General features: G+C 38.9%; 1 protein-coding gene across 1 annotated transcript in view; it reads left to right on the top strand.

Annotated features, from left to right (window-relative positions):
- Positions 1–15,573, top strand: part of LRRK2 (leucine rich repeat kinase 2) — a 253,679-nt gene that overhangs the window by 99,179 nt on the left and 138,927 nt on the right. Inside the window, 3 exon segments of the mRNA XM_033958543.1 lie at positions 2,288–2,406; positions 8,686–8,743; positions 15,192–15,415. Of these exon segments, the coding sequence (XP_033814434.1) occupies positions 2,288–2,406; positions 8,686–8,743; positions 15,192–15,415 (401 nt within the window).

The raw sequence follows: 15,573 nt of genomic DNA, 5'->3' as shown, positions 1-15,573 counted from the left end.
AATACATTTCACAGTCATATAAAAATCTAGACAATCCTACTCTATTTCCCCAACAATATAATTCATATATTTCCTTAGAAAGATCCTTTAGATCCTGAAACTCTAACACAATCTCAAATAACATTAAAGATATTATTAAGAATCATCCAAAAAAGTACAGTTCTTCTTTTACAGTGTAGTTTCAATGATTTGAACTACAAGCTGTCTGCCAGACTGTCATACGATTCAAATAATTTTCTATAAACCTCCGGTGTGTTTTCCATCTTTATTTGCACTTTCTTCTAAAATCTGTAAGTCATGCAAATTTGAAACAGGAGCCTTTTCTATTCCTTAAAGACATTATCCATCCTTTGTTACATAGAAAGGCTAATCAGATACTCCCACCAAAATAAAATTTCCAATTGTATTTCTTTTTCAGATCTCTGTAGCTGAATATAGGCCAAAGTACCCATATTACACTGTACGTTATAGCCTTTATATGTTCTTATTCAAATACAGAACTATAATCAGTCTTATCCTGTTGACTTCTTCTTGCAATTTCCATTTTATTAGGCAAACTCCTTCTCCTGTATCATCCAATAAAGGAATTTTATTTATTGTCTCCTTTGGTTTTCACCTCTTCTCATCCTGTCGTCTCTGTCTCATTTTCTGTGACCAGACTTTAAAACTGTTCTGCCACATACTACTTTGAATACTTTTTTATTAAGAATTCCATCTAATCCACAACTGCACATATGATTAGTCACTTTGGTACTATATCCATCTTCTCATGTCTATATCCATATCTCTCAGATCATAGAAGTCGTTTTTGGAATTTTCTCTAAAGACAAAACAAAATAGGAATCTAATCATATTGTATTAATATATCTATAGTTCCCTAAAAGGACATAGGTTCTGCTTTTGAGAGGAAGTCTTTTAATTTCTCAGGCTCACTAAAAAATAAAGACTTGTATCCGCTAGAAACTCTCATTTTAGCTGGATAATAAAGACCATATTTGTATCCTTTTTCCTTTAGTTTAGGTCTCATTTCAAGGAATTGTTTTCTTATGTTTGCTGTGTTTTTGGCAAAATCTGGTAAAAACCAAATTTTTGACCCTTTATAGTTCAAATTCTTGTCACTTTTTGCCGCTTTTATAATCTCAACCGCCTGTTGATATCTTAATAACTTAAAAATTAAAGGTCTTGGTCTCCCTTGATTGTCATTCCGCCTTGCTGGTATTCGATGTACATGCTCTATTTCAATGGGGTGTTTGAAATTTAATTGTAACAGTTTGGGCAACAGATTCTCTAAAAATTGAATCGCATTACCCCTTCTAAATTCTCAGCTAAACCAAAAAGTTTCACATTCTTTCTTCTACTGCGATTCTCATAATCCTCAAGCTGATGTGTTAATTCTGTGATCTTCAAACTGTCATTTTTACAGCTCATCTCTGCACATTCTAAAGCTTCCGGTTTTTTTTTCCAGTTCAGTTGTTTTTGTGTTAGCAATTTCCAATTGGCGATGAATATTCATAATTTCTTCTTTTACATCAGCCATATTATTAACATTGTCCTGTAACAGTTGTTTAATACATCTCAACTCCCCCATAACTTCTGCTTTGCTGAGTTCTTCCGTTGCGTCTCCAGGAAGAGGAATCTTAGAGGGGGTAACTTGATCCTGCTTTTGGCGCTTAGCAACCCCTCCTGTTTCGTTTTTAGCCTGACGCCTACTTGCCATGTTCCTGCACCGCACTATACTTCTTTGAAGCAGAAAAAAGTAAGGTATCTTATTTTTAATTAAATAGCCATTGCCCAGGTCGGAGGAGCGTCGCGATCACACTTCCATTTTGTGTGCGCGCTAAGCCACGCCCCCAATCCATATGTGTTTAGAAAAGATAGTTTTAGTTAGCTGCTGTGTGGTTGGTTCTCTTTACCTGAATATTTCTATTCATAATTTTATGATAGCACAAGGACAGGTTGAGAAGCTCATTTGTGGTTCTTTCTTATAATAGAATTTATTCTTGTACTCTATCAACATCCTCTTCGATCTACACAGAATTCTCCTTCAGGTTCTAGTGAAGTGTACAAGGTCTTTACATCGTAATCTGGGGCTTTACTGACAAGTGATTGCAAGAAGGTTTTTAGAGAATGCTGATATATTCCCCTCGCTGTACAGTTGTTTTCTTTTAGCACAGTGTTTTGAATTTACAAGCATTACTAGAGAACAGATCAGTGTGATAGAGCAGGATACTCAAACATAGCTTTAGAAGATTTTCCAGTTTATTGATTTATTTTATTTTTTTAATAGGAAGTGAAGGATCATTTTCAGCTAAAATGAAATCAAGTTCCATTGCTAATGTTGACTTGTGTGGAAACTCATCAAAGATGGAGTATACTGCCTTGTGGCAAAGACATTCCAAATCAGTGGTAAGTCATTTTAATCAATTACCCTTCCTCCCCTTTTTTTATGAAACCATGCTAGGGTTTTTATTGCAGGCTAAGGTGGTAGCAAATTGTTTTATGGCACATTTTGAACAAAAATGGGTACACACTTCCTCTGAATTTTCATATGTGTGCCTTTGCTGGTGTTTCATTGACATTTTGTTTTAAGGAATGGGTCAATGGATAATTTGAAAGCATTTGTGGAGTATTTAAACCAATGTCATCCCATAATTAAATCTGAAGTGTCATTTCATTCTTCAGAAATTCATTTTTTTGGATGTGTTAATACGATGGCAGAATCATAAATTTGTCACTTCAATATATACTAAAATCACCGATTGTATTACTTATTTACAGTATCAAAGTTTACACCCTCCTCATTTAAAAACACAGTTTATCTATGTCTCGGTTTTTTAGACTGAAGAATTTGTTCCACTAATCAAGAATTTCATGATTAAAGCAAATTAATTACTTATCCAACAAGTTTGTTAGTTGTGGATATCTGAAGAAAATTGTACAGAGAGCTCAACAGAGGGCTTTGCCCTACATCCTCGCTGCTTAATTATCGGAATAAGGATTGCACTGAATACAGGATATGTTGTGTTTTGAAATATTCTTCATTATCTTTGGCAATTAATAAAATATTAAAGAAACACTGGAGGATATTGAAAGACAAATGCTTCAAAGATCTCCACTGTACTATGGCTTATAGTCAATGTCGTAATATGAAGGACATATTTTATTTCTTGGATATGTGGACTGAACCCAGTAATATTCTGACTGGACATTGGCAATGTGGAGGATGTGTTCATTGCAATAACATGATGGAAAAAGAATTCAGATTTCTATTCCTGGGAAGAAAGTTATTACTCTCAAAAAATATACTACATGTCAATCCAAATTTGTGATGTACGTACCTTTTTGATATGCCCATGTTCTCTTTTATATATTGGGCATATGTCTTGTGCATTAATGAGTACCTGAGCATAAATATAATATTGAGAATGGAAGGTCCCTTTGTGATGCACTGTATAGAGAATCATCATAAGTCCATGAATTTGAAATGTACTGTTTTGGACTCTATTGGTTATTCACTATATCGGGGTGATTTGAAGAGAAGATTGTGGCAACTGGAAAAGCAATTTATTTTTTCTTTTCAGATGGTTTGGCCTAAGAGGCTTAATGCAAGAATTGAATAGAATGCATTGTTTTAATAACAGTGTTTTAAAAATAAATATAGCTTGGATTGGAGTATCATGATTGGTAGAATGATTAGAGGAAACTGGAAGTGCCCTTTCCCGTGACATTCTTTTTTTAAATTGACGCCATTGAAGATAGAGTTGTGTACGGGGTACGTTTTTTTCCTGAAGCAGCCAACTTGATCAGCGAAATGAGAATTCTTGTTGAGTTAAATTGAAGAAATGTGGAGTAAAGGTGGTAGTTTACAAGTGTTGCTTTAGTTCAGCTTTTGCAGAAATGTATCTTTTTGAAGCCTCCATTAACAGTGAAGCACCAGATAAATAATACCTTGTGCACCTTTGCTACAGCTAGTGAGAGTTTCTTCTTCACTTCAAAATTTAATGATGTAGTAGGTGAGAGGTTTTTTTTTTAATGCCTGTGTGTATGACAGCATTGCATTTGATATATTCTTTACTGCCACTTTATCTCCACCCACTTTTTGTATATTTTATATGGTGAAGATGGGCACTAGCTCACTCTGGTAATTCTTTATTTCAACAGTATATCTGAAAGCATTAACACATGTCCATTAATACAAAGAAGGAAAAATGACCATTTTTCAGTTGTGGGAAAATGGCCTTAGTGTGTGAGAAAAAACTGTATAAGGGTGCGCTAAGGCTGCTTTATAGTGCAGCTTAATTAAAGGACCCTTTAATTGATTATAGTCAAATTATGCGCAGAGTAGGATCAAATTCCATTCCGGTATTGCATACTCAGTAGTGTCGAAGCATATATGGGGTACAGGGTCATATCTAGGGGTAAATGAGAGGGCAGCTGTCAGGGTGCAAAGGTCTAGGTTAATTTTTGTGTGGAAAAAAGACTGAAGTGCAAATGTGGGCCATTTGTAAGTGAAAAGCTAGAAGTGCGGCTCTTCTCCTACTGTTTATGGCCTAGATGCACTAAACAGGGTCGGTAAGACTGTGTGGGTCCGCTGCAGTCTGATTTTAGCCGATTCCAAAAGAGCAACTGATGCTCAAACAAGTTTGCATGCAAATGATTTGAATGGAGGTTCATCATAATCCCGGTCCAATCTTGCTGATGAATCGCTGGGAGAGCGACTCTCGCACATGCACAGAGCAGGCAGGGGAAGCCCGAACAGCTGAGAGGCAGGAGAAGCCCTGAAACAGCCTCCTGCCACTCAGCTGTTCGGGGCAGGAAACCTTTTTTATTTCTTTTTTAATAGATACAGATGTGCGTGTTACCCATACACAATATCTATCCCCATAATAAAAAAAGGTGTGCTGTACCCCTCCTGACTTCAGCCATTGCCCCCCCCATGACAACCATGGATCCCCGACCCCCCCCCTCCCCGGGATAGCTGCCCCAACAACAGCAATGTACCTAGAGAGACAGGAGGGATGCTTACTACCTCCTGCCTCAGCAACCCAGTTGTGCATCCGGGCCAACTGGACCCTCCCTCGGCACTCCCCCATACTCCACCTAGCCTCTCCATCCTACACGAAGATCCCCCTTCCACCACCCCACTAACAAGACCCCAAAAGACAGCCCTGGTGGTCTGGTGAGGGGATCCAGTCAGAATCACCACCCTCAGCTCAAGCAACCACCCTCAGCCCCTCCCCCATACTTCATTGTAGAAGCTGGCAAGAGGGTTGCCTACTCCCTCTTGCCAAAAACAATATGAAATAATCATTCTTTCAACTGTGTACAACTGTTAATGAGATTTATGCTCAGAGATATGGAGGTGATAACAGGGGCGAACCCCAACACTACCACTTCACCGCCCAATCATCGCATATTCAAAAACTAGTTGTGAAATTTGTCATTGTTGTAAATACTTGAGTAGGTGCTCAAAGCTACACTATTGTTCACTTTCTAAACGTGTAAACGTCTATATTAAAGGTCTGAACAGCAAACTTATCTTCTAGCTTGCAGGTTCCGACGTGACACGTTTCGTTCCTGCCTCAGGGAACCATTGAAGAGTTTGAAAGATTTTCAAGTCGTATGGGCGTAATAAAACTCTAACAACTAAACGCTTCTAGCATATATCAGCTTGCAGAGGCCGGCCATGAGTGCCTCGCGTCTGGAGCACAAGGAGCACTTTTTCCCCTGCGAAATGCTCTTTGCTCCATATGTGATCTAGCTAAAACAAAAATGCTGGTTAGTAAAAACAAAAAACAAACAGTAAAATACAGCAAAGTTAAAGGGAAAGCAACCCTTCAGACCGGCAGTACCTCAGGATTTTTTTTTTTTTAAAATAGAACAGACTCCACAGGCTCTCAAAGCAATATGCCTTGCTTGAATTAGGGGGCAAGGCTTACTGCTGAGGCTCCTCTAAAAAAATGTGTGGAGGTGGAGGAAATGGGGGGAATGAACCAGCACGAGACCCACCGGGTTTGACACCCCCGAGCTCAATCCGGCCAAAAACATGGACTAGAATCCATAAACAAATTCCAACAGCCCTACCAAGGGAGATGGGTACATCTCTCTCACACCTGCTGGAGACTGACAGAAGACTGATAACGTAAGGAAGTTTCTTATAAATGTAAGGAAGTTTTTCTTCACCTAGAGAGTGGTAGAAAACTGGAATGCTCTTCTGGAGTCTGTTATAGGGGAAAACACCCTCCAGGGATTCAAGACAAAGTTGGACAAGTTTCTGCTAAACTGGAATGTACGCAGGTGAGGCTGGACTCATTTAGAGCACTGGCCTTTGACCTAAGGGCCGCCGCGTGAGCGGACTGCTGGGCACGATGGACTACTGGTCTGACCCAGCAGCGGCAATTCTTATGTTAGGAATAGGGGAAAGTACCTATTATGTACTATTCCACAGTTTTGTTTTCAGTCTCCACTTGTAAGATTTCCTATCCCGGTCTGGAGAGTGCTAAAGAAAATCTTTTACACTTAGCCCACAGAAAATTGCAATTAGGATTTTCTCTACCAGTTCTTTCACCAAACTTAACCACTTTCACAGTCCTCAGTCCTTCTTCCAGGCAGAGATACCACCCTCCTTAAGACAGGGTGGAACTTTAGTTAAAGCACTTTATATTTTAAACACAGCAATGTCCCAGTATAACAACTTTGCATTCAGGACTCCATGGTCGTGTCTTCCACACTTTCCCCTTTGCACTCCATTTGTTCACAGTCCTCCTCTATCTCTGAGTCCTGGACTTCCTGCACTGACTGGTATATTAATTCAGGGGAAACAACCTCAGGTTTAGAAAGATATCTATTCTGCTGTGGTCTCCATTCCTTTTCTCTAGTTCTGGTACCCTATGGCTTGGCGGAAAGTTGTTTCTTCACTGGGCTCCTGCTTTGCTCTGCTCTCCACAGCACGGCTGGGGTAATCAAGGTAAGAGCCTGGTTACCTTTAGCTTTTTTGCTTAAATGTTTTCACTAGGCTTTAATTCAGGACTGCACTGTTTTATTTTGCTGGACTGAATTAAACCTGTATTCCTTGCTGTTACCCTAGCAGGTGGCTTCTGAGAAAAATCTTCTTTGTTTGATATCTTTTCTAGCCTTTGTCTGGGTTTAAGAACCAGGGCAGCCAATGTTTAGCAGTTCTGGCTTTAAAGACTGGAGTCACAGGGACTTCCCTGTGACAGCATAAATGGTTGAAGACGTTGCAGACTACTTAGAAATCTGTTGTCAGGAACATAGTTATGCAGGGCTTTTCGGCACTGTTTTGGAGTCCCCACAGTTAGATTTTCCAGATATCTACAGTACAATGAATATTCCATAAGGGCATGCATAAAGACTATAATACAGAGCCTGAGAGGGGTGTGGATCCGCTTATATGTACAACTTACAGAATACCGTAAGTTGCGCCCGATGCCTGCCACATTTAAGCACGTCCATTTATGCCTGCATAGTCCTAGCATAACTGGGCATGCTTACATCTTGGTGCGGCTTCAGTGTGAGCGCATGCTAGTTTTCTGTAATGGAATCTTGGCAACCAGATGCTGTTCTTGAATTGGCGCTTCCCCTGCAGCATTGGGGCATTTAAAAGGGTGTGCCTTGTTACAGAATTGTTACAGAATTGTGCTCTTTATACTTGGCGCTCCATACATGTTGATCTTGTCTACCTCAAAAAAGAAAAATCAGGACACAGTGACATAGAATGCATTGCAACAGGTGTTCAAATTAAGGGATAGGATCATCATAATCCCTTACAGGCACAGACTTGGGTTAGCAACACTACAAAATTCAAACTGAATGACTAGATTTTTATTTATGTATTTAATTTCTTATGTAATGCCTGCAAGTCTGAAAGCTGTTGAAGCAAAGTTCAGTGCACTATCAGGATCTGCTCTGGGGGACAACAGGAACTACCCTTGAAACAGGACCAACCATGATTTACTAGATAATACAGACAGAGCATCAGAAATGGAGAAGTAAAACCTAGGGATTCATTTTAAATGAACTCTGCTGTTCAAGTTAAAAAAAAAAAAAAAAAGTAGTGAACTCTGAATTATAATTAATGTATGCAAATAATTCTAAAAACAATTCATCTCTCAACTTGAAGATGCATTTTAATTATATGTTCAATATAGGGTCAATTTTATAAAGGTTATTAAAGATTAGGCACCAAGATGCAGCAAACTAATTTTATAACATGATGTGGGTGCATTACAGAATATTAGCATAATTTGGCGTTTACATGCCAATATGTAGGCAGGTTAACTTACGCCATGTCAGTAGCGGGCATAAATGCACATGCCTAAATGCAGCACTTTAGCACGTAGTATTCTGTAAATTAGACATGCAACTGTGGGAGCCACCCATGCTTCGCACCATGAACCCCCTGTGCATTCCTCTCTACATTAATGTGCTGAGTTGCATGCTAATGTTATAGAATACCACTTTGTGCTGACTAGCACTTACGCACATAACTGTAACAGTCTTGTGGGTAAGTTCTAGTATTCTATAACCTACATGCACATTTGCTGCCTAACTTTAGGTGACGTGTTATAGAATGAGGAGGTATGTATATACCATATATGTTTACATATAATACAATATGTCCAAGATCTATATGTATGATCATTTTATTATTAATAATATAAACAGGGACCAGGTGGAGATTGTGGCTCATCAGTACAACAGCAGAGAAAAGCTCTTTCTTCTGGTAAGTAACACAATAAGATAGTGATTTATTTTTTTTCATACTGATGACAGTGAAGAGTTATAACTGATTATGGTTTCAGATTACAATCTGTTTCCAAATTAACAAATTACATCTGTGAATAAGCACTGTTGCGCCTTTTTTTTTTTTTTTTTTAAACTGAAGCCTGCTTTTGTTATATAAATTCTGATTGTTGTGATAGGCCAGAGCACGCTACAGGGGTTCAAGGAAGGTTTTGATAGATTCCTAAAAGATAAGGGGATTGAGGGGTACAGATAGAAGTAGAGGTAGGTTATAGGAATAGTCAGGGACCACTTCATAGGTCATAGGCCTGATGGGCCGCCGCGGGAGTGGACCGCTGGGCGCGATGGACCTCTGGTCTGACCCAGTGGAGGCAACTTCTTATGTTCTTATATCTAAGTAATGTTGAAATCATGCTGCTTGGTTTCTTATTGCAATGTCATATTGAGCATGGAATTCTTTTGATATATAAAGAGAAACTATCGTAATTTTTACAATACAGTGTTCATACATTTTGCTAGGGGAAACTTAGTAAAACAAAATATAATTATGAATAATCAAAATATTGTGAAAAGTAAAGTGAGAGTCCTCAGCTCACACAAATTGGTTGAAATAACAGACTCCCTTCAATGGAGGGTTTCTTTGTAGACTTCAACCCAAATAGGTACAGTCGTTTGGAACATCCTGGGACCTCTCACAGTGTATAAATGTATGATGCCAATTAATAATTCATAATTCAAAACCCCCAATATGCAAGTTCAGTAAAACTATAATGTTAGTCTCTCAAAGAATCATTCAATTTGATAGTGTCAATAGTTAGCTGCCAAACACATTGTTGTCCATTTTCAATCAAAAACTCCTGTAAGAATTGATCATGTGAACACTTTTCCGCACAGTAGAAAATGCACTGGGTTCAACAGAGCACATTGAAATGGCTAGCACGTACTGCCAGAAGCACACCAGATAAGTGTTCACATGATTAATTCATACAGGAGTTTTTGATTGAAACTGACAACAATGTGTTTGGCAGCTAACTATTGAACCTATCAAATTGAATGATTCACCATTGATGATAGATAAAGGCCATTTGGTCTATTCAGTCTGCCCAGTTATTTTTCTCTATTACTTTGGGTAAATAGATATGTAAATTCTCATATTTAAACCCGTGTAAGATCCTTCTCGAGCCTCTTCTGACCACTTCTCCCTATATCAATCTCAGAGTTATATAGGGTGAATAATTAAAAAAAAAATAAAAATAACCCCACCCCCCTAGAGTATTTTGATGTTTTCTCAGCAACTGCTTGGAATTTCAATATGAGATTTTACAGCTTTATTTGTTGTTGCTATTTATATTTATCTACCTAGTGAAATGAGATTTTCTTTAAACACACCAAAGTTACAGACTTTTTAGCGTGACCACTCTTCGATTTTTGTACATTCAAAAATGTTTGCGCTGTAAAACTGTCATAAATTGAAAACCGAAAAGGGATATCAGCTTACTGTTAAAGATATCGCAGTGATGTAGACTTTTGTCTGGGGAGCAATGTTGGAGGCCTATCACAAGTTCTACCCAAAGCTTCAAACAATCGCCTAACTCAAGGAAACACTGCAGATCATCTAGTACAGCCTGCAACAGGGACTGATTGACAAGACTGAATGGATGCCTGTGTTTAAAGCTAGGGGTTTGACACTTTGAGCATTCACAGTGACTGCAAAATTCGGACACATTTTTATTTGTGTGATTTGAATTACATTATTTTACTGTGTTTTAGCTCAAATGTTTTTAATGCACAAAAATTGCTAGATAATAATGAACATAGCTTAAGATAATTTAAATGTTCTATAATAGTAATACATAAGTACATAAAATTTCTAATTGACATTCAAAGCAGTTGCAAAAAGAAACCTCTAGGGAGGTTACATTTTTATTGCCTCACCCTGTATTTAAGAGCCTTCCATCATCATATCTGCTGGATCTTACAACACCATTTGCATCCCATGTACTGACTAAATGTATCTTTATTGTAAACCGTTTCTCACGGTATATAAGAAATAAATTATTATTATTATTATTATAGAGAGCCTGATCTAAAATACAGGTTTGTGCAGCATAAACTTTCATTTTAGAAAAATAAATGTTGAAGATTTCAGTGGTTTGAACACCCAACACATAAACATCTCTGTTCCTGCACACAGGTGGTTTTCTTTGCCATTTTAGAAATAAAAACGTGTATTTTCCTGACTCCAATACAGAGACTGGTATCCTTTGCCAGTTGGGCTTTTGGAGGGGAACAAAACCTATTGAGGAATAAAAGGGACAACCTCCACTAATACCTGCAGTACAGTGCTGCTCAATTGGAGTAGTTTGCCAAATCATGCTTAGCAACAGATGTAAATTTTGGGCTCCTTTTATCAAGCTGCGCTAGCGGTTTAACACGTGCTAAACCGCCGGCCGCGCTAGCCACTACCGCCTCCTCTTGAGCAAGCGGTGGTTTTTGGCCAGAGCGAGGGTTAACCCGTGATGAAAAGTCGCGTGCGTTAACCCCGCTAGCACAGCTTGATAAAAGGAGCCCTTTGACATCAGTCCATTAAGACATCAGCTTTTATTCCCTTTCTGAAAGGGTAGGTTTACCAGATTTTACATCAGTAAAATATGGACCACCAGACCGGCCCCCAGGCCTGCCCAGTTCCATCCATCCCCGCCCCATTACACCCCAGCTCTGCCCTTAACTCTGCCCCTGCTGTCTGTTCGTCAGGCAGGAAGGCATCTGCACTTGCGTGGATGCTCCCTCCCGACGCGATTTCTTTTCAAAACCCAGACAAAGTGCTGGGTTTTGAAAAGCCGTCCGGACCTCTGGTCATATCCTCAAAAGGAGGACATGTCCAGGGAAATCCGGATGTCTAGTAACCCTATGAAAGGAGGATAAAGTGTATCTTCCCAGCATGCTGTAGCCCTGCCCAGAACGTGTATAGATCATACTCCTTTTCCATTTGCATACACTTAGGTTTTTGACGAGCATACTGTATACCAGCAGGCTTCTACAATAAGCTTGCAGATTATCTTGGCTATCAATGTGATGAGAGGAATAGGGGGAAGTGACCAAGACATCTCACGTGACATACAATGCAGCTTCATGCAAAAATTCTATAATGGCTTAAGCTTACCCTTATTACATTACAAGAGGCTTGCTATCCTAAAAATATTTTGCATATTAATCACTGACTGCTCAGTGACACCTTCACTATTTGTACAATGTAATTCGCTGATTATACAGCTCTCATCACTGTGAACCGCCTAGAAGTCGCAAGATTATGGTGGTATAGAAAAATAAAGTTATTATTATTATGTTAACTTCTATTCATAAGTAACTCTCACAGAATTATAGGATATAACGAGTAAGATATTTTTAAATAAAATAAATAAATAAATAAGACAATAGGGGATGATCTTTCTAAACCTTAAAATTTTAGACCAATAGCAAGTTTGCTGTGGATTGCTGAATTGCTTGAATCATTAGCTAATTATCAGTTGAATACATTTGTCACTCAAGTTGGAATATTACATTACACTCAGCATGGTTTTAGAACCTTTCATAGTACATAGACATTATTGTTAGAGATGGTTTCATCTATGCAGGAACACTTAAGCAAGGAGGCAACAGGCAGTGGTAATGCAGTTTGATGTTTCCGCTGCATTTGATGCAGTTGATCATCAGTTAATGTTACACAGGTTGAGCGAATTGGGTATTTATGATAATGTTTTTCAATGTTGAAAGGCCTTCTAGAAGAACATATCAATTAGTAAGACACACTGAATTATCAGAAATATGGAAAGCTAGATGTGATATGCTTCAAGGTACACCCTTATCATCTTCCTTATTTAACATATATATGAGTGAATTAGGAAAAATCTTTTTAAGTTTAGGCTATACAGTATATACTTATGCAGATGACATATTTCTACTTTGCCCACTTATGGAAGAGGCTATAAATGTTTGTGAATATATCAGTCAAGTTACAGGCAGTTAGCGACTGGGCTAGGAAAAACTTTTAAAAATCGAATACAGCTAAGACAAAATTTATTGGTTTTGGAAATTATGAGACTATTTGTATGAATGAAGTAAAGCTAATATCTGGTGAAGTTTTGAGAATAGATAATGCTTCTAGAATTTTAGGTGTAATCTGGTTTCTGATTTAGAATTAAGTTATCATATGAGAATTCTCTCAAAAAATTCTCTTTCTGCCTTTGACAACTGAGAGTTATAAGATTTATCTTGTCACAATCCAGTTTTCGAATGCTTTGTCAATCAATATCTACTATAATAAAATGCTAAGCGCGCATGTGCACTCTTACCTGCGTGTTCTCTGATCTATATGTCCGTGGCAGGTAAGAGTACACATGTGCGCTTAGGGTTCTATTCTAGGAAACACGACGCTGGCAGGTAACATGCTGCGACTCCCCCTCCCTCCCCCCCAGTGCCGACCCTACCCTGCACACCCGAAACCCCCGTTGACCCTCCCAGCCAAACCTCCCACTGCGAGACGAACACAAACTTCCTGGATCCATCAGCGTCCGAGGCACAGTAAACACACTGCTTTGCGTCCTTCTACTTGCCTGATTTCCTCTGCTGCGTCCCTGATGACATCATCAGAGACGCGGAAGAGGAAATTAGGGCAGTAGAAGGCCGCGAAGCAGCGTGTTTACTGTGTCTCGGACGCTGCTGGAGCCGGGAGGTTTGTCAGCCGTTTAGTGATGGGAGGGTCGGATGGGAGGGTCAGTGGGGTCGGCTGCACGGCGGCGGTAGTGGCGGGGGGGGGGTTAAATGGAAACATGCTGCTCAGTGAAATGGAAGGGAAGCAGGCAGGCTGGCTTCGGGGGGGGGTGGGGGAGGGGGTTAAATGGAAACATGCTGCTCAGGGGGATGGGAGGGAGGCAGGCTGGCTGGCATTGGGGGGGGACAAAGTCTGAAAGATAGTGCTGGGGACATAGGAAGGAGGCACTGGGGGCTCTAAGGACATAGAAAGGGGCATTAAGCAGGACAGAGGGACTGGGGCACTAAGGACATGGGAAGGAGGCACTGGGGGCACTAAGGACACAGTACAGGCACTGGGGCATTAAGGACACAATACAGAAGCACTGGGGACACTAAGGACACAGTACGTAGGCACTGGGGGCACTAAGGACACAGTACGCAGGCACTGGGGCACTAAGGACACAGTACGGAAGCACTGGGGGCACTAAGGACATAGGAAGGGCTACTAAGGACATAGGAAGAAGGCACTAAGGACATAGGGAGAGACATAGACAGAAAAAATGACAGACAGACAAGCAGCGTCCAAGGAGAGAGAGACAAAGAAAAAAAAACCCAGACAGACAGACATCTACTCTAGCACATGTTAATGTAACGGGCTTAAACACTAGTTATTTCCATATTTGGATTACTGCAATTCTGCTTACTGTGGCACATCTGAAAAGGTTCTTATTGATTACAGTTGTTTCAAAATGCAGCTACTAGACTAATCTTTGCCATTAGAAAACTTGAAAGGGCTTCACTTTTTTGCGCAAATTGCTCTGGCTTCCAATTAGATAAGAGATTAAATTTAAGGTATTATGTCTAGTACATAAGGCTTTATATGGTAATGCTCCCAAACAATTAACATCTCTTTTATGTATTCCAGCTAATTCTTTTACTACACAGAGTAACTAGCTCTAAACTTAAATTTCCAACTGTTTTTCGAGTAATTAGGAAGAGTCAACTGGTACAATTGTTTTCTTATCAGGCAGTTCAGATGTGGAATAGTCTTCCTTTAGAAATAAGAAGCCTGAATTCGTATTTTTCATAAAGTTTTAAAGACTTACTTTTTTGATAAATTTTATTCTTGATATTTTAGCTCTTTGTGCAATATTTTTAAAGTATATGTGTTCCCCTTAATGTAGGGTCGTTCTTGTTGTAATCCACTCTGAATTTGAATTGAAAATTAGCAGAATATAAGACTACTGATTAGATTAGGTTTATAGAATTGATGCCAAGTGCATTCCTTTGTGGTGCGTAAAATGAGGCATTAATTGATAGAATTGCTACTATAGAGTTTTAAATTTAGTTTTAAATTTAGTAAGCCAGGGAATATTTAGCAGACTTGATGTGATCATGTTGCTTATAACCTATCAAAATGCAAGGAGTGCAAAATTTACAAATAACCTATCATGCTGCAGCATTCTGAATCAGTTGGAGCTAGTAAAAGAAAACTCTTTGCAGGCACACCAATGTTTTTCCTTTCAAATACAGTAATTTGATTATATAATATATTGATAGAGGTACCTGTTGGTAGTGTTTGTTCTAAACATTTCTCTATGTAAATAAGAAATTAAAAGTAAGCTTTGCTATTTTAACATTGTAGATGGTAACATATGTTTGTACTTTTGCTTTAGCAGATATGTCTCCACAATTTAAATCGGTAATGTGGCGATCTGATAGTTCTTCTTCCCTGAATGCAGAAAAAGAGAGCGTTAAATCACTTGATCTTTCAGCCAATGAGCTGGAGAATATAGACTCGATAAATCAGAAGTGTTGCTTGACTCTTCATTTGGAATGTCTTGAGAAATTGGAACTCCACCAAAATGCACTTACAAACTTTCCTGAACAGCTGTCTAAGGTAGTTAGTTTTGAAGCTCTCATTATAACTTTAGATATAGGTGATCGTGTCTGACAAATCATTTTTGCACCAGCCTAGATAATAACATTTATGTCTTACAGTGAAAATGTTGTGCCAAAAAGTCTTTTATGTCTTTTAAGAAAAGTGTAATTATTTCA

This window comes from Geotrypetes seraphini, chromosome 9 (assembly GCF_902459505.1).
Source record: "Geotrypetes seraphini chromosome 9, aGeoSer1.1, whole genome shotgun sequence".
NCBI classification, from domain to species: Eukaryota; Metazoa; Chordata; class Amphibia; order Gymnophiona; family Dermophiidae; genus Geotrypetes; species Geotrypetes seraphini.
The sequence above is the reverse complement of the archived record's forward strand: the minus strand, read 5'-3'. Positions and strand labels throughout refer to the sequence as shown.